The following is a 24231-nucleotide window of genomic DNA, read 5'->3' on the forward strand; positions in this document are numbered from 1 at the left end:
GGGAAAGGAAGGACAGAGAGAGCGGGAAAGACCCAGAGAGCTAGAGAGGGAAAGGGGACTCTCTATCCAGGTCATCTCACTCCTTTTCCCCCTTCCATCTCTAAGCTGCAGTTTCTTCAGTGCTCCCCACACCATCACATCCAAGTGAACAGATATAAAATGGTCAACTAGAAGCACCAGAGTATATATATACCAGTATCAATGAGCACATGCAGCAGCCAAATCTGGTCTCTAAATACCAATTGTTTCTAAATATCATTCTCCATTAAAAAAAAAATAAGTGAAATGACTCGGTGAAATGGCTGATTCATTGCTAGAGCAATACAAGAGAAAATACAAGATGAGCCTGGAACATCTTGTGCCAGAAAGTAAGAGAGTGCTCAAAGATTGATGAGACACGTCAAAGACGCAGGAGCCAGCTTGAATGGGCCAACTGGTAAGTTTAGAAGGAATGATGGGGCTGAAAATCATCAATGGATGAAAACTAGTGGGTAAAAGTTTGATGAGGAACGTAGTCTCAAAGTATCTCCCCACAATTACTTCTTAATTGCAAAGAGAAGACAGCAATTGTACAGTGGGACAGGCCACCTAGCCCAAGTGATCAAAGACGACATCTCTAACAAATGGGAAAACGGACACTGTATGCCTCCTGATGTCACTCTGAGAAAGACGCAACATCACCTTTGTAGTGATCTTGCTGAAAACGCATAACCTGGAGCTAATAATGAGGAAACAGCAAACAGAATTTGAGCGACATCAGTCTATGAAATAACTGGCCTGAACTCTTCAAAAATGTCAAGTTCAAGAAATACAAAGAAAGGCTGAGGAATTCTTCCAGATTAAAGGAGGCTAAAGGAACATGACAACTAAATGCAATGGGTGACCCTGGAACAGGGACAAATAAGACACAAAAGAAATGTGATTGAGGCGATCAATGAAATTTAAATACAGGTTGGGATAATAGTAGTACATCAATGTTAAATTTCCTGATTTTGATAACTCTATTGTGGTTTTGTAAAACAATATCCTTGTCTTTACCAATACACATGGAAGTATTTAGGAGTAAAAAGGTAATGTCTTCAACTACTCTTAAGTGATTCAGAAAAAAAATAAGTGTGTGTGTATGTATATATATATGATGTATAGTATACATATAGAATATTGAACATAGAGTGTATTATACACACACATATGTAGAGAGAGAGAAATATAAAATAAATGGGCAAAATATAAATGGTGAATCTGCATAAAGGATGAGAATTGCTTGCAACTTTTCTGTAAGTTTGAAATTACATTAAAATAAAATTTACATAAATAATAATAATGCCCAACAATTACATGGAGCTTACTCTGTGCCAGGCACTATTCAAATAATTTACATGTATTAATTTAATGTAAATTAATTTAATTTACATGTGTTCGTTTAATATTTAAAACAATCCTACAAGGTATATGGTACTATCATCCACATTGTCATCTTCGTTTACAGATGGAGAAACTGAGGCACAGAACAGTTAAGCAACTTGCCCACGCCCCCCTACCTGATAAAATGGCAGAGCTGGGATTTGACTCCAGGTTAATCTGCCTGGCTTAAGAGTCTGTGCTCTTAGCCAGTGTGTTCTGTTGCCTCATAAACTGTGCAGAGGCTGAGAATGGGCCCATGGACAAGAACACAGAGGATGAGCACACACTTACACCCACTGAATGGGCTGCCTGGTGCAGAATGGTTGCAGCCTGAGAATCAAAATAATCTTCAGATCTGAACACAGAAAAGAGACTGAGAAAGCAGGCAGTTGAGTTTAGTACCTTAGGTTTGGAGGCCTGGGCAAAGACTCTCCTCCCCAGGAGGTTTCCTATAGCCTCTGGTCCAGCCCTATTTATCCACCCCTCCCACTTCTCTAGAGCTCCAAACTGTTTCTCTTCCTCTCAGCCTTCCCTGCTCCCCCTACCCCCATGACCACAAACTCAGAATTAGGGGTTTCTGGCCTTGGCCTTCTGGTGAACAGTGGTTGGGGCATTAGAGAAAAGCAGTGGGCCCAGATGGAGCAATGGCCCCAAAGCCAGAGTTGAGGGAGGATGACTGAAAGCTGATGGCCACAGGGACTGGAGGAGATGGGGTGAGGAGAGGAGACGAGAGGACTGGCCTTGAGGTGTACCCAGTGGTAAGCAGTGGGTATGCCAGGCCCCAGCACCACAGTCACTGCAGGAGTAGGCTGGGATGGAGGGGCATCCTCCTCCTTGGCACTTTGCCAGAAGGGACTGAGGGAGGTCTGTTCCCTACCACCCCTAAGGAGGTTAAGGCCTTAGGAGCGGAGACAAAGTCTCAAATCCAGGGGCTGAGTGGCAGGGAGGATGTCCAGTTCGTTGGCCCTGTCCAATCCGATGGGAAATGGGGTAGGGGAGGAAGATGCTGACGTCTGAATTCAGAAGCGGAGTGGACCCCCACCATCCCCTCCCTGCTGAAGGGCCTGTCACAAGGCGGCCGTGGCTCACACCTGCTTATCAGGGCTGGGGTGTGGAGAGGGTGTCACAGACGGGAGATAGTGCTGGGACAGGGCTGTCCACACCGGCCTGCTCTGCCTTCCTCATTCACACCTCCTCAGAGGCCCCTCAGCCCACTTATCCCCTGTGGCCTCCACCCGGCTCCAGCATGCTTCCCCGGCAAACCACCCCTGCAGGCTGCCTTTCTTGAAGAGGTGATCTGCCCTGGACAGTTAAAAGACACCAAACAGGGAGTGACCCTGGAGACTGCCTAGCCCAACCCTCATGTTACAGATAGGGAAACTAGGAGTAAGGCGATGCCACTTACCTAAAATCATATTGCAAGTACACATAGGAGCCCCAGCTAGGCTCCGAACCTAGACCAGAGCATGTAAGGGTCTCAGCCTCAGCTTGGGGACCCCTGAGGCAGAGTCCCAGGGCCATAGTGAAGCAGGAGTGAGGGGGACATTTATCCCTGAGGAGCGCCAGTCTACTCAAGTTTCAGCCTCATGGAGGGAGAGAGTACACAAACACATCATATTGACCTGGGCTCCACTGACCTTAGATGAGATCCAAAGTCTCCTGCCAGCGTCTGAATGCTAAGATGGCAAGGGGTCAATGTTCCTTCTGAAGTGGTGGGCAGGGAGGGCAGAGAGGTGAGAGGGGCACAAAGCACATAAATCAGGTTCGTGGGAGAAGTCAGCAGCCCATCATGGGTGGTGGTAGGCAACTAAAACATTTGTCCTGCCTAGTGGCCTGAGGAGGAGCCAGTTGGGCCCCAGCTGTGCTGAGGCCTCAGAGGGGCTGGGGAGGCTCAGCAAACTCAAGGCCACTGCCTGCCACTGTCCCCAGGTCCACAGCCACAGAGGTCATTTGGGTGGAAAGGACCTCGGCATTACCAAAGGCAGCACAGCTCATCTTGTGCCTGTGAAAGAACTGGGGCTGAGGGGGGAGGGGAACAGAAATAATTCCAAGATCCTGGTTGGGGGGAGGGGAGGGGGCGAGGTTCCACACCTGCACACAGCTGGAACACCTAATTTTAGCTCTGTTTCCCTGAGGGCCAAACACACAAAAGCCCCTGCTCAGCACTCTCTGCCTGCCACCTCCTTGTTCCCATCTTCGCACCAGGGCAGGCTGCCTCAGACCAGAAACCACACCCTGCAGGGCCTGATGAAGGGTGCTCTAGGGAAACTGCCCTGGAACTCAAGCCTGCTGGAAGCAATGCTCAGTGCCCCAGGGTTATCTGAGACACAGGACCTCTGGTACCGCTCTACTCATCCGGGCCCTACTCATCCGGGCCGGCCTACAAGGGCCCTAGCGGGACACTTACAGACCAACACATGCCTTCCTTCCTCCTCTGAGATGCCTTCCTCACAGCAGTTCTCACTCTGTCCTCAGCTGGTCTAAATGGTCCCTGTAGGGGGACTGAGCCACCAGCTGGGCCCTAGTCCCCATCTTTCCGGGGTCCCTCACAGGGACAATGAGTACATTGTGACTCAAGCAAGACAAGCTCAACTTTTCTGAATTGTTGGTAACTCCAAAACATTTTTTGAGCAAGTATTATTTACAGATCCCTCTGGAGGCCCCGGAAGGGAGTCAACTCCATTATTTCTCTGCCTCCAGGAAGTTAGCAGGGCCTTGTAAGGCTAAGATGAGTAAGTGCACAAATGACTGAATTACAAAGCAAATTAAAATAACTGCAACAACCTTGGCCAGTGGAGGGCAATTAGACTGGGAGCCAGGAAACCTTCATAAGTCATAAAGTCCTGGAGTTTGTTTCCTCATTTGTGAGACGGGATGAACAGCAGCAATTCAAATGGTGGACTGAATAAGCTCTGATGTGAAAGCACTTTGTAAACTACAAAACACTGACATGGTCAAAAGGTTAGTAGCAACAGATATAGTCTTAGGGTTGGGGAGAAACAGAATTGCTTCCACCTGGTCCTGTGCAGAGCTTTACACCATACTAAGATCAGGCTCTGTCCTTCTTCTCAGGACAAGATGACCTTCGTCAGTCACCGTCTTAGTCAGTTCAGGCTACTATAACAAAATACCATAGACTGGGTGGCTTATAAACAGCATAAATTTATTTCCCAGTTCTGGACGTTGAGAAGTCCAAGATCAAGGCGCTGATCAAGATCTAGTTGTCTGCTGAGGGCCTGCTTTCTGATTCAGCCACCTTTCCGCAGTATCCTCACATGACACAAGGGGCAAAGTAGCGCTCTCAAGTCTCTTTTACAAGGGCACTAATCTATTCCTGAGGGCAGAGCTAATCACCTCCAAAAGGCCCCACCTCCTAACACCATCACACTGGAGAGTATGTTTCAACATTCGAATTTTAGGGGGACTTAAAGACTGTCGATGGTAGTCTCTGATAATGCTTCCCAAGAATTCACAGTAACTGGCTACCATTTATTAAGGGTTTGCCAAAGTGCATATGTTATTCAATCCTCAATCTTGCTGGTCATTCTTGACCTGCTCCCAGATGAGGAACCTTTCAGAAGTATGAAGTCAATTGCCCAAGGCTGCCTGGCTGGTAAGTAGGAAGGCAGGAATGGGGACCCAAGTGTACCTCCCCACGTGCTGCAGGTGTTCAAACCGTTGGTCCAGCTATGCTATGTGGACCCAGAGATGCAACAAGCACTCTCCCTGTCCCAGAGTGACTTACAGGCAAATTGTGATGAAGACCTATTTCTGCATTGTGCAATCAATTTAGTGCTGTTTTCCTTTTTAAAGAAATAGAGTTGAACTCAGAAAATATCAGAGCACATTATCACATGAAACTTTTTGCGTGAGTGTGTGAAGCAGGTTGCCATGTAAAATGAATTTTCTACCAAAGGGAAATTCTCTAGCTCTGTCTCAGACATTCCATGTTTTTAACAGATACAATGAAGGCTTGTTTATCCAATCTGCAACCTCAAAGCTGGGAGGCTTACCTAACATGTCAGATGGCCAAATCAGGATCATCAAGAACGTCAACTTACTTGAAGATGGGTAGAAACTATAATAAAATGAAATCTTAACAGTTGGGCATACACATAATCCCACATTTGTGTTCTACAAATTGACTACGTAAGAGCATGATGGGAAAGTGATGTGACAGTAGATCACGTGAAAAAGACCTAGAGCAGTTAGTTGGAGCAAGTTCCAGATGAACCAATGGTATAGTGAGCAAAGTAGAGTGTCCCTTACAAGGGAGGTCAACCCCTCCACTCAATTCAGCACTGCTATCACTGCATCCTGAGTGCTTTGCCCAGATGTAGCTGCCATACCACAAGGGCACATAAAATCACGAGGAAGGATCTGAAATCCATGAGTGCCTGAGCATGAAATGAGATGCCCTAATACCTTTATGAGCTTCCTATCTCTAAAGGACTATCAGGTGAAAGCGGGTGCAGCCAGTTCTGTGTAGCTTGGAATGGCCATCAGGACCTGTCATTGACAGGTAGGAGTCACTCGGAAGATTTCAGCCTAATTTTATGAAGCTCTATTATAAAGGAAATTGGGTACCTGGGGGCCCAAAGGAATGGGACAAAGTTCTCTCGATATTCACAAGCTCAAAGACCATCTTCTCCCCAGAGGACTCTTGTCTAGGCAACATGTGCTGTGGGAGAGTGAGGGCAGAGGGCATGGTCTGGTTCCAAATCCTGGTTAATCAACAGAATTACCAGTGTTGCTTGTTTAAAAAATATAGATCCCAGTCTCAAATGAGACCTGCTGAATCAAAATCTTCAAGGGTGGGGTTGGAGAATCTATATTTTTTTGAAGCTTACCAGGCAGACTGTTCTAGATTAAGAGACTAGAAATAATAACAAAATAGACAATATGTGAACTTTGATTAAAACTTGGATTTTTTAAAAAAGGATGAAAGATATTTTGGGAACACCTAAGCAAGTTTTTTTTTTAAGGAGCAAACCCAGCTATAGCTGAATCAAAATCCTTTTTTTGCCAAGAGAGTCTAACATCTGTTGCCAATCTTCCTTTTTTATTTTCTCCCCAAAGCCCCAGTATACAGTTGTATATTTTAGTTATAAGTCCTTCTAGTTCTTCTGTGTGAACTGCCACTGCAGCATGGCTATTGACAGACAAGTGGTTGTGGTTCTCTGCCTGGGAACGGAACCTAGGCCACTGAAGCAGAGCGTGCCAAACTTTAACCTCTAGGCCATCAGGGCTGGTCAGCAAGTTTTAATAGAGATTTTTAGTAGATGATATTCAATTCTTGATACTTTTCTTACATATGATAGTAGCATTCTGGAAATATAGGGTAATGTCTTTATTCTTAGGTGATACAGGTCAAAGTAATAAAAAGTGAGGTGTCATGTCTATAACTTTTTTTTTTAATAATGAATTACTTTTAAATGGTTCAAGAAAAAAAGAGAAAGCAAATAAGACAAAATATTGACAGAGACTACATTCATTGCACTCTTCTTTCAACTCTTCTGTAGGTTTGAAATTTTTCAAAATAAAATTGGGGGGGAAACTTAGCTATCTAGGCTATTCTGATGTGAGCCAAACATGAGGCCCACCAGACACGATAACCTCTGCTGTTCCATTGAGTCAAGAGCCTGGAGCCTGATGTCTGAGGCAGACTACGTCTTTTGCAGTTTACAGAGCTGGAGGTTGTGCTGAGGTGGGGTCACAGCTGAGATTCTGAGTCTTGCAGTATGGCATTAGGCCACAGTGACCCCTAGAGGTACTGTGCACTCAGGGGCAGACCAGACACTAGGCCATGTTGGCATGTTCAAAAACACAAGAGAAGCCCCCCTACCACCATTTCCCCACTGCTATAAATTATATAGGCCCAAGTCAAAGTGTGGTTCACCCTGCCTGGCCCTCTCTGATGACCTGAGGGTTGGTCCCTGGAAGTGGGCTGGACTGGAAAAAGAAGCTCTGGATCCCCTAATGGATAATCTCCATGAATGATGACCAAAAGAGCAGGCTGTATTGAGAGGCTGGGCATGAAGGTAGGCAGGAGCAGGAATTCCAAGGCTGATGTGAGCTCACCTCTGACCATCTCCACTAGAATTAAAGAGTGAGAATCAAGGAGGAAGGTGGAGTGTGCAGGACGGCCCAGAATGGGGAAGGGCACACAGGGTGGAGGAGTGAAGGAGTGAGCAGGGAACAGAAAAGCAGATTCTGGGTGCAGAGATGGGGTCAGCGATGGGCTGCTGAAAGAAAGTTTGAGATTTGTGATGTTGATGTCAATGACATTTATGTAGTCACAAGAATGAGGCCAGGGAACACAGGTGACATGGCAATATTCAGGATCATTCTAAGAGCAGGGTCGCAGGCTGAGCCCAGCTCTGCAGGAAGCTATTCTCTCATGAATAGACTATGTTTCTCCAGCTGGCAGATATTCAAAGGCCTGAAGGAGCAACAGAGGTTTTCAGTTATTTGAAGGTCAAGGTGCCAAGGTGCCAGTGCTAGCAGGTATTTAAGGCACTAGCTCACCCATTCTACCTTTGCCACTTGCACAAGGTCCACCTTTGCTGCATACAATATTGGTGAAACAGCCTCAATCCAGAAACCAGAGCCTGGAGTCTCAAAATAAAGATGTCACCGGGGGTGGAAAGACATTAGGGAGTGAGCTCCCTCACCCACAGATGAGGGCTTCCAGCAGCACAGCCCACCCAGACCAGCCATTCTTGTACAGCAGCCTTTCTCTCGGACCAGGTACTCCCTGTGCGTAAACAGAACAGAAGGCAGAGTCCAAGGCTCAGCCTAAGAATTTGGCTGGACCCAGACCCAGGGAGGGACCAATTGGATGGTGATTTGCTCAGGTTTGGTAATGAGGTGCTTGCATCTTTGATCAGAGGGACACACCTGATACTGGGGAGAGGCCTAGGGATCAGCTGCATCTGAGTCCAAATAACCAGCAGTCCCAGTAGGGGAGGCTGAAGTGATCTAAGCTCTACTCAATACTTACATTTTAAAGTTTGTTTTGGAAGAATTCTTAATGGAAGTGTTGAGACGACAATTCAAGCATCGCTATTGTATACAAACAAAACGTTTACATATAAAGATTGGGAGACTGCATTTTTTTTATTATGAGCAGTTACCTCTATTTTTCACAACGAGCAGGTAGCATTTTTCTTAGGAACTAAAAACATAAAACACTTTCAGTTATTGATCTAGAAATAAAGATTCTCCACCATCTAGGCAGAGAGGCAGGAGTGAGAAGGCTGTTGGAAATTCAGGTCAGAAAAAAGCACAGTGACAGGCCTGGGGGAAAGACGATGGGGGCGAGCCTCTAGAGATGGGTGGTAGGTACAGGACTTCTCCCACAGAGCCGCCCCCTCAGGCTCCTGGAGGAACACTCAGGTCCCACCATCACAACTCCAATGAGGAGAGAAAGTAACAGATTTTTTGGTCACAGTGACATTTTGGTTCTTTGTCCCTGAGAAGGACTGGCACAAGCTAATGGGGAACAGTGTGATAAAACAGAATGGTACTAATCAGGCTACAGAGTTCTGACCCCACCCACCCAACTTCTTTTTTTTTTTACCCAAATAAAGGAGCAGAAGAGATCAATCATTATCATCTTACCTTTATTGTAAAGCCTCAGCATTTCTGTGAGACAAACACAACGCCACAAAAACTGTTCTTGTAATATCAGTTGGAAAGAGAGCAGTGATGAGACACATTTCGACAAGTTCCTATGCCCTATTTAAGATATTTTACTGCTTATACTTATGATGGCCTATGAAAGGATTCTGCATAAACCTAAATCTAGAGATCTGGCTCAGAAAAACAGCCACTGCTTCCTCCAGACCTAACTGTCATTGGGTCTTTGGTCCAAAGCACCAACTGCCCTATGCTCCCTGGGTAGCCAAGCAGGCACAAAGCAAGCAAATCATGGGCTGGTGGATCTGTGGGCACACACCCTTCTTAGGCTCCATAATCTTTGGAACAAAAAGCTCACTTGGGAAAAAAAGAATGCATCAATTTGGCACCATCTAGTCACTAAAAGAATTGCATCCCTGGAGGCAAGTAGGGCCTCTGATGAACCACACAAAGCACTGTCCTCTTCAAATGCCTGTGACTGTTTCTTCCTAAAGAGCTAAGGAGGCTTCAAGCCAGAGGACACTCTGGCTTGATGGCAGACAAGAAACCAGACCCTCTAACCCAGCGGGCTCCGGGATCACAGATACCCACATAGGTGTGTTATTTCTGAGTCAGAAGTCTCTGTGTCAAGAAAGATTTGAATCTACCTCATGCTGTCTTTCTTCTCTTAGCCCTGCATGCCTCATACCTTGTGGGTTACTTCTCTGTAAAGGTGAACCTTGGGCAAGGTATCTAAGCCTCAATTTCCTCATGGGTGCAGTAAGTACCCACGGTATTTACCTCAGAGGGTCACTGTAAGATAATACATTGAGCTCAGCATACAGAACACACTAAGTGAGCAGAAAACATAATTGTGAGTGCTTCTATATGACAGAAGTGGAGGAAAGGCAGGTCCACAAGAGGAGGAACAAGAAATAAATATATAATACATGTGGGCAGGATAATGCATAGAGGATTTCTAAAAGCTCTAAGATCAACTCAGGAGCTAGGGAAAGAAAATGTACAATATTGGGTTCCAAGAAGCCTGACAGATACATCAAACACATGGTACAATTTGGAGACACAAAAATAAAATGCCTTCACATACCATACATCCGGAGGGACGCAAACACAGTGTCAGCCTGTGGACACAGTCCTCCTGTTAACTTGACACAAGATCAGCCCTCCCTCTGCAGGTGTGACAGTTTCCTTAATAATCAGTTCCTAGGTCAAATAAAATACTGACCAGAAAATTTTAGATTTTTCATCATTTAGGGAGAAATTTTATCTTCAATTTAGAGTTCCATCATTTCTTTAAAGCAAGCCCTCTAAAATACATTAGCTTGAAGAGGGCACGCCTGCTTCACCACAGATGATATCACACATCTTCTGAGATAAAAACTAAGATGGCTTTCTCTCCAGCATTCCTGACTGCTCCTTAGCTTTGAGTTCTTCTAGTTTCTTCTCATAGCGATTCATGAAGTAATCATCTGGTTCAATCCCTGCATTCTTCAAATTTTCCAAGACCTTTTCCAGTTTGAGTACTGATCGGGCCCCTTCAATCTTTCTTGTGCTCAGGTACAGAGTAAACTCCTGGAAATCCAGGAGCTTACAGGTGTCTACAGAGCAGATATTCCTGATATCACTAGTTCTATCCAAATGAGGAAAAAACACCAGTCCTGACAACTTCTCCAGGTCCTGAAGGCTCACTTGGAATTCACTTAACTGAGGTTGGAAGCCAATGGCTTCATTGGGCACCACGAAGGCACCTAGTGCCAGAGGTTCAGTCGACACCGGGCTTCTGCGAGCCAGGATCACCTTATAAAGGTGTGAGGGGACTGCCACATTGTCCTCACCAATCACCTAGAAACAAAGCAGTCATATTAGCAATGTTAATTTATGCTAGCCAGATCCCAAATTCTTCCCGAAAGACTTTAGATGCATTTCTGAAAATACACTTATAAGCTACCCCACTCCAGCCCAATGAATTTAAATTCAACTGCCAAAGGTAATAATAAACCAAAATATAGATTCACAGAGATGAGCACCTAACAAGTAGATTCTGATCATTCTTTAAAATAATGCCATCCCAAAGAGCAGAGGTCACCTTCTCTGCTCTGTTTGCAGACAAAGAACAAAGGACTGCCATGAGTGAGTCCTGGATTTTTAATGGACAAGAAAAGCTGTCATTTTCTCTTCATCTCATAATCAGAACTTACGGTACTCTAACCATTCAAAGGTCAAAACTGCCAGCTTGGGAACTCCCAGCTCTAGAAATAAAAATATGGCCTTAGTTTATCAAATTCACTAGGGAGCTAAACAAAGAGACTTTAGAGAAGCAGTCAGACACACCACATTGGTATTACTATCTCCAATATCACCTAGAATGTGGTTCATTTTTTAACTAAAGTAAATGTAAATGTTGTCTGCTCAGAGTTTTGCACACTCTTGGGCCTGCTATCAAACACAGAACTTCTGAATGTGTCACCAAATCAAACACTCTGGAATGGTATCTACACAATGAAGAAGCCAGAGTCAGGGTGGGGCCTGAAAACAACTTGGTTGCCTGTGTAGGATGGCTGTAATAACGAAATAACATTGTTATAAAATCTTTTCAAATTTCCTTCCAATTGGCTTAAAAGCCATATCTGTTTTCTGAAAAAGAAAAACTGAACATCCATTTCCTTAATGGTCTCCAGTAAAATGACACAATCCAACTACAATGCACTCTTAAGACTACTGCTCCTCCCTGGGCCTTCCTTGGTAAGAGTGGGCATTACTTCCTAATCAAACCTGCCTGCTACATGAAGTCCTGCTGGGAGCTCAGATAAGGCAGAGGAATGAGATCTGCAAAAGATTTTTTTCTGCTTTTCCCAAGCTCCTACCTACATGGCACACAGCCTAAGAACTCCATGGCCATCTGCTATCTGGCATGCATGAAGGTCCCACTGCCAAGACCAACTAGAGGGATGCAGGGAAGACCGACTCATCCACAGGAATGATTTTCTATAACTGTCTTTGAAGTTAGTGAAAGTGGTTGGTCAGGGCGGAGTTTAAAGTATATGAAACTACCCAACTTACAGACATGAAATCCACCCCACCCCAATAAGCCATTTATGCAACTGGGAAAATAAACATACTCTCTCAGGTGAAAAATATACTGAAGGTGAACTCTATGGAGGTTCACAATTAGTCCACAGATCACTACCAGATGGTAATTCAATGGTGCAACTCAGAGGTCCTATGCCTGGCACTGCTGGAAATAGCCATGCGCTGCTTAACGACGGGGATATGTTGTGAGAAATGTGTCATTAGGCGATTTCATCATTGTGCAAACATCACAGAGAGTGTTTAGACAAACCTAGATTGTACAGCCTACTACATACCTAAGGTATACGGGACTAATCTCACGGGACCGCTGTCGTATATGTGGTCTGTCATTGACCAAAACATCACTATACAGCACATAACTGTAAAGAAGGGAAGACACTTTAAAGTGAATGCAGCTAGTGTCTGCTCTCAAGAAGCTTTCCATCTAGAGAAGGGGTCAAAACCCACATCTTTCATTAGGCAGAATGTGGTCAGATGCCAAGACAGAGCACAAGCAACAGCATTAAAGGGGTGGGTACAGGGGAAGTCAAGGACCCGAAGTGAGGGTACAACTGTAGTCGAACCATAGTTCACAGGAAGGGAGAAGTTTAAATGGGCTCCATGTGTTCCAGGCACTAACTAGGGAGCCATAGTTAAGCAAATTCTTGGTGCCACCTGGTGGACATCCTCCATCATTGCAGCACAGTTCTCAGACACCAAATATGAGGCTTCGAGACCATTTACTTGATTATTTTCTCTCCTCATGGATTCTTTGTCTACAAACAAATAGTAATTTTCAAAAATAATTAATTGGTCATGTCCATTTGCTGCCAACCAGGGTTTCTAATCAGGTTCATTAAATTCCAGCCAATTTTGACATTTTAAGAGTCATGGCTTTACCTCATGGAAATGCACCATTTCTACTAGGTTTTCAAAAACTCTCACAATAGCTAGAGGACCTCCATTATTATTTTTGAGAAACCTCATGGACACAGAAATTCTAAGAACACAAGGTGTGATTCTTCCACCCATGACCTTCTCACAATATTTCAACAAAGAGGAGTAAAACACTATCCCTAGAAATAAAGAGAAAAATGAAAAGTTAGCCACTCACTATCTTCTCTGATTCAGTCTGTTTTGTTCTAAGGAAGTTAACATCTTTAACCTATCTAATATAGGGACCAGTCCTATTTGGAAATTCAGAAAACTGATTGTTTCTTACTTGAATTTAAGATTTAAAATAAAAATCCAAAAATATTTTAGAGCTATCTTCTTCTTTGTAGAAAACTCAACCTACATAATAAATTTTTCCCAATTTTGGGAAAACTGGGAGAATTTCAGAAAATGTTTCTAGAAACTACTATGATACTGAAGGAGAATGGGTCAGTGGATTGGAACCCCAGAGACCTGGTCAAGTCTGGCTTTACCCCTAGGCTGCAAGTTACATTCACTGGTATCTTCTTTCTCCTTTCATAAAACAGGTAATAACAATCCCCATGCTGCCTATCTCATAGAAAAGTCAGGAAGCTACAAAGACAGATTAGTTACAAAGAAAAAAAAAGATTTAAAAATCTGCAAAACCTATGTAAAAAGCTATTTATGTGGTGAATGCCATTCAAAAGATAGGGATGCAATTTCACTTGGTACAAAAGACAGTTCTGCAGAGGGAGAGTATGGAAACATGAGATCAAGCAAGGCAGACAATAAAGTTTCAGGAAAAACCAGGTTGGACACAAAGCCCTGAACAAAGGATGTGAGGGCTTAACATGAACCAAGTCTTTAGTATCAGTAAAGCAACAACAATTCTTTTCATATAAGATTTAGGTATAAAAATACTTTACAAAGGAAATCCTCGCTGCTGTTAAATTACCAAAAAGCACTGAACTCTTGTCAAGATTGTAACAAAAACTGGAAATCAAATGGGAGTGACTGGAAAATACAATATATGTAACAGCCATAAAGCTGGCACTCATTTGTGACCTGAAGTTAGTTTTCGTATATGCTAGCCTGAGCTTGTTTCCTCCATCCAAGAGACAGAAATGATGATTTGCTCCCCGCTTTCCCAACTCCGCACACACAGAGATGGGCCTTCATGCTGACTCAGTGCCAGAAGAGACTGGCAACAAACATACCCAGGCTAAGTCTGCCATTTGTCATGTCATATATACAGCAATTGTGCCTTAAATGAAACATGAAGCAGCATCATGAGGAAAAAATATGTACCTGCTGGAATCAGACAGATATATTTGGTTACATTCCCCTAGTAAGACAAAAAAAGCAATTCCAAAAATAAAACTATTGGACACATCAAGAGACCAAGCCCGTAAAATGTCATGCCGATCAAATGAAAGAAAGAAACCACGATGGTGTGATAAATAGGGAATCCATACCTGAGAGGACAGAGAAACAAGAAAAGTGAGGGAGTCATAAGGCATGGGAAGTCAAGAGCAATGTGGCCAGCCCCTTGTGTTAGCTATAAGGCCTCTGCAAGTGCTTGTGCAGCAGCGCAAACCCTGGGAGACAGTGCTTCTGGCACGGGGGTCCCTGCTCTGGGCAAGGGGGGAGACTGCAAAGTCACAGTAAAACAAACACCATCTTCCCAGACAGTCAGTTCTACCTGGAGATTATCTACTGGTAAGGAGATACTTAACCAGTAAAATAACTTACTTTTCAACTGAAACAAGAAGATATGGAAATAAACAAAAGATCTGCCTAAAGACAAAACAGGAGATTTCCAAAAAAATTACTCCCTGATCACTTCAGGTGATGCCTCAAGATCCCTGCTGGCATGTTTTCAATTTCCTTCCCCTCCAGGAACTGGTGGAAGTTTAGAAAGTAATGCCATAGAAGGAAACACAGACTGTTAAGTACTTCTAACCTTATCACCACCACCACCACCAGGTTGTAAAATCTGAAGCTCACTTTCTTGTCAGGTCAATTATAATGTTCAGGCCAGAATCTTCAGGTATGTTTCACTTGTCTGGAATCAATATCTTCTTGAAACAGGCACATCAGGGAAAGCACATGGATGACCTCAGCTATAATAAAGGGGGTGATTCTGATTAGAGCTGTCAGATGACTCACTTCTGATAAAATCACTGCTACTAATCTTCCCTTAGGCTCACATTCACTCAAGTCCTATGATGCTGTGTTCCTTTCCTACATATTCTAACAGACATTTCTGCCTGGCTATAAGGAATCCTCCTCTTGGCCCATTTTCTGTTCTTATTTTTGCATGCTAGCAAATATCACTTGTAACTGCCCTCCATCCAAACCATCTTCACCTCCTGGCCTTAAGCTTCTATATTTAAAGAGCACAGAATCCCTTTACTATAGACTTTTGAGAGCTTCAAAGAACAATGCTCTGAATGATTGGCAATTCTCAAACAAATCAGACAGACCAATGTTTGGATCTCCCCTTTGACAATTATTACATATATGACTTGGACTTGACCCCTCCAAACCTCAATTTCCTTCGTATAACATAGAAGATTGCCACTACTTTTCTGTAAGGGCTGTTTCTGAGGACTGATTGAGATAGCATGTATAAAGCTACTGACATACTGTGTGGTATATATGGCTCTCAATAAATATCAGTTCATTTGCTTCACTTCCTCCAAAGTATGCACAAATATGCTTCAAAGCCTAGAGAGAAAACTAAATAAATACCCTTGTTTTTATTAGCTACATTCTCCTAAAATAAGGTTCAGGGTGTAGTTGTAAACAAGCAATAAATATTAAATGGCTGGACCTGAGAAAACAAAACACTTTCCAGGCATTCTGAACTGCCATATATAATTGCAAGACATTCCCTTGGAAACAGGAATTCACAATTCAAACATTTATTCCTTGAGAGGAACAAACTGGTCTCTAGGGCTGGATAAGGCTGTGTCCTCTTTCTCAGCATCACTAAGGACATGGATTTATCCGTAACTGTCTTATTATGAATTACTAGAAAACAGCCTGAACATTTTAGCTGGGCATTCAAGATTTCTGCCACTGGGCCCCAACCGCTTGTTCCTTTCATTTTTGTCTCCTTTCCCACATGAATGTTCTAATCCCACTATCTGAGGAACTTACCATTTCTCAGCACATATCCTACGTTTTCCTATCTCCTCCCCTTGCCTAGCTTTGCCTCCCACGTTTATATGTGTTTATATGTGTATGCATACATATAAAATTTTTAGCCCACCTTCATTCTTAAAATGGCAAGCTCTGAGACAATGTTTTCAGTTTAATTTACTAAAGGATCATATTTTGCTTTCATGTTAATAGATATACCAAAGATTCTTAAGTTTAAAATTCCACCTGAAATCAAGTTTGATCTGAAAAATAATGCCAAATCTAACAAAAGCCATATTATTACAGAGAAACTGTTAGTGAAAAATATAAATATATAAAAGTAGATGTCACTTTGATGTGATTCCAAGAACGATGAAAAACTATATGCCTCTCCAAGGATATAGATCCCTATCAACATTCAACCTTACATACACGTACACAAACGCAGTTAGTTGTTTTCTTATGACCAGGGTCTATAAATCTCCTTCTCAAAAAAACACAGGAACATTGAAGATGGAGAAAAAAGGCCTTCCCAACAGTGAGCCACTAAAGGCAATAGAATTTGTGTACTATGTTCCTTGGGGCTCTCCACCACTATAAAAGGCTAAAAATAAATGTGGTGAACACACATGACAAGCCAAACAGCAGACCGAGCACTCAAGAATCAACTTGTCATCCAGATCTTGGTTTCTAAACACCAATCTCCCCCCCATTAAAAGGAATCATGGCTCCTTAGAGAAATGGCTGACCTCAGAGTTTGGCCAAGATGAGTATGGAACATCATGTGTTATGTCAGGAAGTAGGAAGTGCTAAAAATATGATGAAGACGAGTCAAAAAGACACAGGAGACAGCTTGAAGGAGCTCCCGCTGGCCAAATCTGGGACAATTTGAGTATCAAAAGGAATACTCAGTAAACTGATTAGAACTCAGTGAATAAAATAAAAGCCCATGAGTTCACACTGATAATAAATAGGAAGGAAAAGCTCTTCCTTACAGTAGAATGTCAAGTAATAAATGTAGGAGGAGTAAGAATTAGAAAATCGTCACTTAGCAACTAAAGTAGCAATAGCTGATTCAGGCAAGAATCATCCATGGATGCTAAGACCTAGTGAGTAAAAGTTTGAAGAGGAAAAAAATACTTAGATGGTCTCAAAGTATTTCCACAGATTACTGATTAATTTCAAAGGGGAAAATGGTAACACGGCAGTGAAGAAATCTGGAGGACACCACCTTAATCAAGTGATCAAAGTTAATATCATCAATAACAGGACAAACTGACATCATGTGCATCCTGATGTGATACATTGAGAAGCACACAAGATCAGTGCTAAGGTGTTCTGCCAGAAACATAACTGAATTTAATAAAGAAACAACAGGCAGACCCAATTTGAAGAACATACTACAAAACAACTAGCCTGTATTCTTCAAAAATCTCAACGTCATTAAAGACAAAAAGGCTGAGGAACTAACTGTTCCAGATTAAAGGAGACTAAAGAGACATCACAACTAAATGCAATGCATGATCCTGGATTGCATCCTAAATCAGGGAAAAAAGATGGTATGAAGGACATTATTGGAGCAACTGGCAAAATCTGAATATGGACTGTATACTGCATAATATTCTTATATGTTGAATTTCATGAATTTGCTAATTATAGTGTGGTTATGTGAGAGAATGGAGTATTTAGCAGGAAAGGAACAAGATATCTGCAACTAACTCTCAAATGGTTCAGAAAATAATAAAAATAGGTGTATGCATCAGGGGGTACAAATGCTGCAAAACGTTAACAACTAATGAATCTAAGAAAAGATATAGGGGAGTTCTTTCTATTGTTCTTGTAACATTTCTATAAATTTGGAATTATTTCAAAATAAAATGTTAAAAAATATCAACTTGCTTTGCTAAGGCTGTGCAAAAAACTAATGAATAAAGATTAAAGTGAGTTTCCAGTTTAAGATGACAACCTGAGCCCAGGCTTTTGCTCTTCCCTCCCTCCAAGTAAAAAAATATATATACACAGGCAGTAAACAGGTATAAACACATTCATGAAAGTGCTGAGAATGACAGAGTAGTATATTACTGGACTAAGAAGAGCCCTGACCTTCCGGAAGATGGATATGATGACACTGTTAGACAAAACAAAGAGGAAGGAGCCAAAACTAAGACTTTCACAGCCCCTTAAGTTGTGCTCCACTAAGTAAAGGATGTCAAAAATCAAGATGAGACGGAAAAACCCATCTACAGAATTACTGTGCAACCAACAAAAGTAGCAGGCCTTTGTCCTGCCTCCAGGATGAAACTAAGAAAATTCTCTCTAAAGAAATGGTTTTCAAACCTTAAGGTGTCTACAAAATTGCTCTAGAGAGCCTGTCATACATGCAGATTCCTGAGTCTCACTGCCAGAGTTTTAGGACATTTTCAGACAAGCAAGGACTTAGACATTGCCATCCAATGACTCTTCCAGAAAGAATCTGAGGATGTACTCCAACAACAGGAAAAAAAGGAATCTAAGGAGGGGCGGTGTCAAGATAAAGTGTACCTAAGCTAGGAGTGTAATGAAAAGAAACAACGACAGATGCGCAGCTGACTTAAAACTAAAACAGCTTACTGAGTTTGCCAATGATCAGTTCTCACCCCATCATTCCTTCCTTGAAATGCTTTCTTCACTTGGCTTCCGGGACACCACTCTCCCCTGATTTTCCTCCTACCTCAAAGGTTGCTCCTTCTGTCTCCTTTGCTGGATCCTCCTCTTCTCAACCTCTAAATGTCCGAGTACCCCATGGTTCAGACCTCAGATCTGTTCTCCCTTCTATAGTCACTTACATGATTTCATCACAGCATTAAACATCATCTTTGTGCTGACCACTCCCCTGCAAATCTCCACTTCCAACCTCTCCTCTGAGATCCAAACTCATAGCCTGCCTACTCCACTTGTAAGTATCTCCACTTGGACATCAAATAATCTCAAATTTACACAGCCAAAACACAATCTGCTCCTCTCTGGTCTTCATCTCAGACTAAAAACCTAAGTTTTATCCTTGACTCTTCTCCTCTTACTCTACAACTAATCCATTAGGAAGTCCTATCAGTTCCACCTGCAAGGCACATGCTAAATCAGACCGTTTCTCACCATTTCTACCACCACTATCCTGTTCAAGTCATTATTATTTCTCATTTTGACTACTCCATTAACGCCTTAAGTAGTCCGCGTATTCTTCTATTCTTTACATCCAGCAGCCAAATTGGGCTTTAAAAATGTAATAGATTATACCATCGTCCTGATCCAAACCCTACAAGAGCATCTCATCTCAACACAACCCAGACTTCTTCCCATTGCCTCCCTCTCTGATTTACCTACTTCTCCTCAGTGCACACTCTGCTCTACTCACACTGGCGTTCTTGCTGTTCCTTGAACATGCCAAGCTAAATCTCACCCGTGTCTTTGTGCTTGCTGGCAAACTCTTCAAACAGGTTACTCCTTCATTTCACTTAGGTTTCTGCTCATTGTCACTTCCCCTTAGTAGCCTACCTTATCTTTCTTTTCCACTCCCACCACAAGCCTTTACCATGTTTTATTTTTCTATATGGCATTTTGTTTACTGTATATCTACTCCACTATAATGTAAGCTCCACATAACATACAGCCTTGTTCACTGCTGTATCAGAAACACTCAGAACAGTGCCAAGTACACAGTGGGAACTTAATAAATATTTGTTGAATGAAAGGAAGGAAAGAAGGGAGGGAGGAAAGAAGGGATGGAAGGGAGGAAACAAGTAGTCCAAATTAAAACAGAGACCAGAAGGCTCCAAGAATGATGTCTTCAAGACACTGATTTACCTTTTTAAAAAATAGTATGATGGTAAGGTTAAATGATCTGAATTAGAAAGTAAAAGCTTATCATTATGTTTTTCAAAATAGCAATTATAAGACACTGCCACCTTTATTTTCTACTTCTCAGTTTTTTGTTGCTTGTGGTTAATACTTCTCTCTCAAGTGGCAGAGACTTAATGATATAGTATTATATCTACTTCTTTACAGGTCCAAATATTCTACTTATACATTCATAATACTATAAATGCTGGTTTTATATTTTCAATAGACTCAGGATTATAAAACACAAAGACCAACAAGGGCTAGACAGGAAATGTAAATGGATCAAATAGGCCAGATGAGGATTATGGGGAATTGAAGAACATGTGCTCAATCTATGGAGAAAGTTGCCAACTCTCACCTAGTGAATGGTGCCGATGGGAATATATGCAAGAGTGATCGAGTCATCTCATTTTTTTAAAAGAAGCTAAAATTTGGATTTATGTGAAATCTCCCAATTTAAACATTACCAACTAATTAAAAAACAAGATACTATGTGAACCAAATAAAATATCTCTATGGGCTAGATGTACCCTAGGAGGCCTATGTTTACAACCTTTGCTGTAGGCAAAGCTCAAACTAAAGTGTAGTTAGCAAATACAAATTTAAAAGCTATAAACGTTCATAATACATAAGTGATAGATCAAGAAGTAAAGGTTTAAGTATACTACGTAAAGTATATGATATACAGTTTACCAACACAAGAACTAAAAATGTGACTAGCAGAGATTAGAACAGTGTGTGAAGAGAGCTAAACAAAATTCATATATTTCACAGAGAAAGCACCAAAAGAGACTGTTAAAAATTGACAAATCAAAGTTAAGAAATATAGTTTAGCACCCATTACTCTGAGATATAGAAATAACCACCAGAACTAGAAAACTAGCCAGTGGGATTGGGACCAGAAGCAGGAGATTTTAACTTTTCATCTTGTATCCTCTTATGCTATTTGAATTTCATTACGATGTCATGTAGTTCAATGTTTTAAGGTTTAACGGTTTCATTACCATGCACATATAGCTCCATAACAACAATGTTTTGTTTTTTTGAGGAAGATTAGCCCTGAGCTAACAGCCCCTGCTAATCCTCCTCTTTTTGCTGAGGAAGATTGGCCCTGAGCTAACATCTGTGCCCATCTTCCTCTATTTTATACGGGGGATGCCTGCTACAGAACAGCTTGATAAGCAGCGCATAGGTCTGCGCCCAGGATCTGAACCAGTGAACCCCAGGTTGCTGAAGCAGGGCGTGTGAACTTAACTGCTATACCACCAGGCTGGCCCACATAACAATAAATTTTTAAAGTTTAAATTCAAGGCTCATTAAAAGATTGTTTGGCAATTACGGCTTCAATGCTATGAGGGAAAAAAAGCATCAAGATTAAACGATATTTAAGTATCTAACTTCACAACTTCTAACAACATATAATTCATGAAAAATAGATTCAAAAGCTTTACAATTAATAGAAAGGCACCTATCTCTAAGTATCTGTGGATGAGAAAGGGAAAAAAAGAACCTTAGAAATCATAGGTTTATGGGTGTATATAAACTCATGTTTTTGTATGTATAAACATACAAAACACCCTGATTGTCACTTCTCACACCCCCTATTAGCAAGTCCATGATAGTCAAAGCCAAAAGCTCAGAACAGAGATAGAAAGATTGGTGTCTGGGTCAGCATCTAACAACACCCATAAGTTAGGAATCAAAGAATGGCTCTGGTCCTTGCGAAGTCTGCTTAGGCAGAAGCCAGGCCAGGAGCTTAAGTTTTGTCTGCACAAATACAGGCACACCTCGTTTTATTGCATGTCTTTTACAAAATTGAAGGTTTGTGGCAACCCTGCGTCGAGTAAGTCAATCAGCATTACTTTCCCAACAGCATTTGCTCATTTTGTGTCTGTGTCACATTTTGGTAATTCTCGCAATTTTTCAAACTTTTTCATTATTATTATATTTGTTATGGTGATCTGTGATCAGTGATCTTTGATGTTACTATTATTACTGTTTAGGGGCACCACGAACTGCACCAATATAAGACGGTGAACTTAAATAAATGTGTGTTCTGACTACTCTCCACCAACCAACCAGCCGTTCCCCTCCTTCTCTGCCCCTCCTTAGGCCTTCCTATTCCCTGAAACACAATATTGAAATTAGGCCAATTAATAACCTTACAATGGCCTCTAAGTGCTTAAGTGAAAGGAAGACTTGCACATCTCTCACTTTAAATCAAAGCTAGGGGCTAGCCTGGTGGCACAGCAGTTAAGTTTGCATGCTCCGCTTCAGTGGCAGGGGGTTTGCTGGTTCAGATCCCGGATGTGGACCTACTCACCGCTTGGCAAAGCCATGCTGTGGAAGGCATCACACATATAAAGTAGAGGAAGGTGGGCACGGATGTTAGCTCAGGGCCAGTCTTCCTCAGCAAAAAGAGGAGGGTTGGCAGCAGATGTAAGCTCAGGGCTAACCTTCCTCAAAAAAAAAAAAAAACCAAAAGCTAGAAATGAGTAAGCTTAGTGGGGAAGGCATATCGAAAGCCGAGACAGGGCCTCATGCCAAACAGATAGCCAAGTTGTAAATGTGAAGGAAAAGTTCTTGAAGGTAATTACAAGTGCTACTCCAGTGAACACACAAATGATCAGAAAGCAAAACAGCCTTATTGCTGATATGGAGAAAGTTCTAGTAGTCTGGATAGATCAAACTAGCTACAACTTTCCCTTAAGCCAAAGCCTAATCCAGAACAAGGCCCTAACTCTCTGCAATTCTCTGAAGGCTGAGAGAGGTGAGGAAGCTGCAGAAGACAACTCTGAAGCTAGCACAAGTTGGTTCATGAGGTTTAAGGAAAGAAGCCCGCTCTATAACATAAAAGCACAAGGGGAAGCAGCAAGTGCTGATGTAGAAGCTGCAGCAAGTTATCCAGAAGATCCAGCTAAGATAATTAATGAAGGGGCTACATCAAATAACAAAGTGGATTTTCAATGTAGATAAAACAGTCTTATATTGGAAGAAGACGCCATCTAGGACTTTCATAGCTAGAGAGGAGAAATCAGTGTCTGGCTTCAAAGCTTTAAAGGACAGGCTGACTCTCTCAGTAGGGGCTTATGCAGCTGGTGAGTAAGTTGAAGCCAATGTTCATTTACCATTCCGAAAACCATAGGACCGTTAAGAATGACGCTAAATCTACTCTGCCTGTGCTCTATAAATGGAACAACAAAGCCTGGATAACAGCACATCTGTTTACAACATGGTTTACTGAATATTTTAAGCCTACTGTTGAGACCTACTGCTCAGAAAAAAAGATGCCTTTCAAAATATTACTGTCCATTGACAATGCACCTGGTCACCCAAGAGCTCTGATGGAGATGTGTGAGATCAATGTTGTTTTCATGCCTGCTAACAACATCTAGTCTGCTGGGCAGGGAGCAAGGAGTAACGTCGACTTTTAAGTCTCATTATTTAAGAAATATATTTCATAAGGCTATTGCTGCATGGACAGTGATTGCTCTGATGGATCTGGGCAAAGTAAATTGAAAACCTGCTGGAAAGGAGTCACCATTCTAGATGTCATTAAGAACAGCTGTGACTCGTGGGAAGAGGTCAAAATAGCAACATTAACAGGAGTTTGGAAGAAGTTGAGTCCAAACCTCATGGATGACTTTGAGGGATTCAAGACTTTAGTGGAGGAAATAACTGCAGATGTAGTGGAAAGAGAAAGAGAACTAGAATTAGAAGTGGGGCCTGAAGATGTGACTGAATTGTTACAATCTCATGACAAAACTTTAATGAATGAAGAGTTGCTTCACATGGATGAGAAAACAAGGTGATTTCTTTTTTATTTATTTATTTTTTTTTGAGGAAGATTAGCCCTGAGCGAACATCTGCTGCCAATCCTCCTCTTTTTGCTGAGGAAGATTGGCCCTGAGCTAACATCTGTGCCCATCTTCCTCTATTCTATATGTGGGACACCTGCCACAGCACGGCTTGATAAGCAGTGCCATGTCCGCACCTTGGATCCAAACCAGTGAACCCCGGGCTGCTGAAGCAGAGTGCATGAACTTAACCACTGCACCACAGAGCCAGACCCAAGAATCTAGTCCTGGTGACAATGCTCTGAAGATGGTTGAAATGACAACAAAAGATTTAGAATATCACATAAATTTAGTTGATAAAGCAGTGGCAGGGTTTGAGAGG

The 24231-nt window shown here is 42.2% G+C and overlaps 1 protein-coding gene across 2 annotated transcripts in view; it reads right to left on the reverse strand.

The window, feature by feature from the left end:
• Positions 1-9012: 9012 nt before the first annotated feature.
• EXOG (exo/endonuclease G) overlaps positions 9013-24231 on the reverse strand; it is a 32623-nt gene continuing 17404 nt past the window's right edge. For both annotated transcript variants that reach the window (XM_014859605.3, XM_014859604.3), the window contains one exon: positions 9013-10887. In XM_014859605.3, coding sequence (XP_014715091.2) covers positions 10426-10887 — 462 coding nt within the window. In that variant the 3' untranslated portion in view covers positions 9013-10425. The remainder of the gene's footprint in view (positions 10888-24231) is intronic.

The sequence above is a fragment of the Equus asinus genome, chromosome 21, assembly GCF_041296235.1.
Source record: "Equus asinus isolate D_3611 breed Donkey chromosome 21, EquAss-T2T_v2, whole genome shotgun sequence".
Classification (NCBI taxonomy): Eukaryota; Metazoa; Chordata; class Mammalia; order Perissodactyla; family Equidae; genus Equus; species Equus asinus.